Here is a 2,116-nt window from a genome sequence, read left to right as displayed (position 1 = left end):
TTTAAAAATATTTTTAAATGATCATTTATATTTTGCCCTTAATTTTACTAATGTACTGAATTATGGATGCACATATATCTATAATTTTCCCTTTAATCACTATTAATGATTCATTTTACAAGTTTTGACATTAAATTATCATTTACATTTTACAGATTAGTAAAATGACATAAAGAAATGTTTAATAACTGTCTTGGACTATGAACAGTTCAGTGAGTTGTATTAATTACATTTGACTGGTCAATAAGCATATACTCAGAATTTTAAAAGCCACTCCTGGTCATTGGTGCCTGGCGGCGTACGGCGGCGGTGGACGGGTCTGACATGAGAGGGGAGTGATCCAGGAGTATCGCCTCGGCTGCTCCAGGACTTGTCATCTGTGCCCGGCGGTGGTGGGCAGGTCTGACGTGAGACAGGGGAGCCATCCCGGTGCGTCGGTTCTGCTGCTTTGGCTCCGGAGTGTTTTGGCCGGTGGCGCGGCGGGAGGTGTGGAGGCTCATGGCGAGGTTTAATGCATTCAAAAGGACTAATATCATACTGCAACATCTGAGAATGTCCAAGCACACGGATATAGAAGGAGACGTACTATTGGAACGAAAATGTTGTGCAGGAGTGATAACACTTAACAGGCCAAAGTTCCTAAATGCACTGCATCTTAATATGATTCGGCAGATTTATCCACAGCTAAAGAGGTGGGAACAAGATCCTGAAACTTTCCTGATCATTATAAAGGGAGCTGGAGGAAAGGCTTTCTGTACTGGGGGTGATGTCAGAGCGATCTCAGAAGCTAAAATGGCAAAACAGAAGATGCCTCAAGATTTCTTCAGAGAAGAATATATGCTGAACAGTGCCATTGATTCTTGCCAGAAACCTTATGTGGCCCTTATTCATAGAATTACAATGGGTGGGGGAGTTGGTCTCTCAGTTCATGGGCAATTCCGAGTGGCTACAGAAAAGACTCTCTTTGCAATGCCAGAAACAGCAATAGGATTATTTCCTGATGTGGGTGGAGGTTATTTCTTGCCAAGACTTCAAGGAAAACTTGGTTACTTCCTTGCATTAACAGGATTCAGACTAAAAGGAAGAGATGTGTACAGAGCAGGAATTGCTACACACTTTGTAGATTCTGAAGAGTTGAGCATGTTAGAGGAAGATTTGTTAGCCTTGAAATCTCCTTCAAAAGAAAATATTGCAGATGTCTTAGAAACTTACCATACAGAGTCCAAGATCGATAAAGACAAGTCTTTTATACTTGAAGAACACATGGACAAAATAAACAGTTGTTTTTCAGCCAATACCATGGAGCAGATTATTGAAAACTTACAGCAAGATGGTTCATCTTTTGCCCTAGAGCAGTTGAAGGTAATTAATAAGATGTCTCCAACCTCTCTAAAGATCACACTAAGGCAACTCATGGAGGGGTCTTCAAAGACCTTGCAGGAAGTATTAACTATGGAGTATCGGCTAAGTCAAGCTTGTATGGGAGATCATGACTTTCATGAAGGCATTAGAGCTGTTTTAATTGATAAAGACCAGAGTCCAAAGTGGAAACCAGCTGATCTAAAAGAAGTTACTGATGAAGATGTGAATAATCACTTTAAGTCTCTAGGAAGCAGTGATTTGAAATTTTGAGGTGACTGGTCTTTTCCAGGTATATTTTGGAGCAGTGGTTGGCAAACTACAGCATATGGTCCAAATCCAGCTTGCTGCCTGTTTTTATACAGCTTGCAAGCTAAGAATGGTTTATGTATTTTAAAATGGTTGGGAAAAGAATCAGAAACTAATATTTCATGATTTATGAAAATTATATGAAATTCAAATATCAGTGTTCACCAATAAAGCTTTATTGGAACATAGCTGTCCTCATGTTTTACATATTATCTATGGCTACTTTGAATTGAGTAGTTACAACAGAGATTGTATGGCCCAAAAAGCCTAAAATATTTATTGTCTGGTTCTTGTCAGAAAAAGTTTGCCAACCCCTGTTTTAAAAGATGGGAAAATTCAAAGGTCATTAAAGATTCTCTTGAGTTAGTATATCTAATTGAAATGGGAACTATGTTTGGCTTTTGGTAGTGGTTTATATGTTGATTAAATAAACTTAGGTATAGATTAT

The 2,116-nt window shown here is 38.7% G+C and overlaps 1 protein-coding gene across 1 annotated transcript; it reads left to right on the top strand.

Moving 5' to 3' along the window:
• The first annotated feature begins 339 nt into the window (after positions 1-339).
• LOC105819134 (3-hydroxyisobutyryl-CoA hydrolase, mitochondrial) lies at positions 340-1,858 on the top strand. Its single transcript, XM_012655317.1, has one exon. It carries the CDS (start codon positions 499-501, stop codon positions 1,630-1,632), a length of 1,134 nt encoding a protein of 377 aa, XP_012510771.1. The 5' UTR covers positions 340-498; the 3' UTR covers positions 1,633-1,858.
• The last annotated feature ends 258 nt before the right edge of the window (positions 1,859-2,116 follow it).

The sequence above is a fragment of the Propithecus coquereli genome, unplaced genomic scaffold, assembly GCF_000956105.1.
Source record: "Propithecus coquereli isolate 6110/MARCELLA unplaced genomic scaffold, Pcoq_1.0 Scaffold47, whole genome shotgun sequence".
Lineage (NCBI taxonomy): Eukaryota > Metazoa > Chordata > Mammalia > Primates > Indriidae > Propithecus > Propithecus coquereli.
This window is presented reverse-complemented; position numbering and strand designations above follow the sequence as displayed.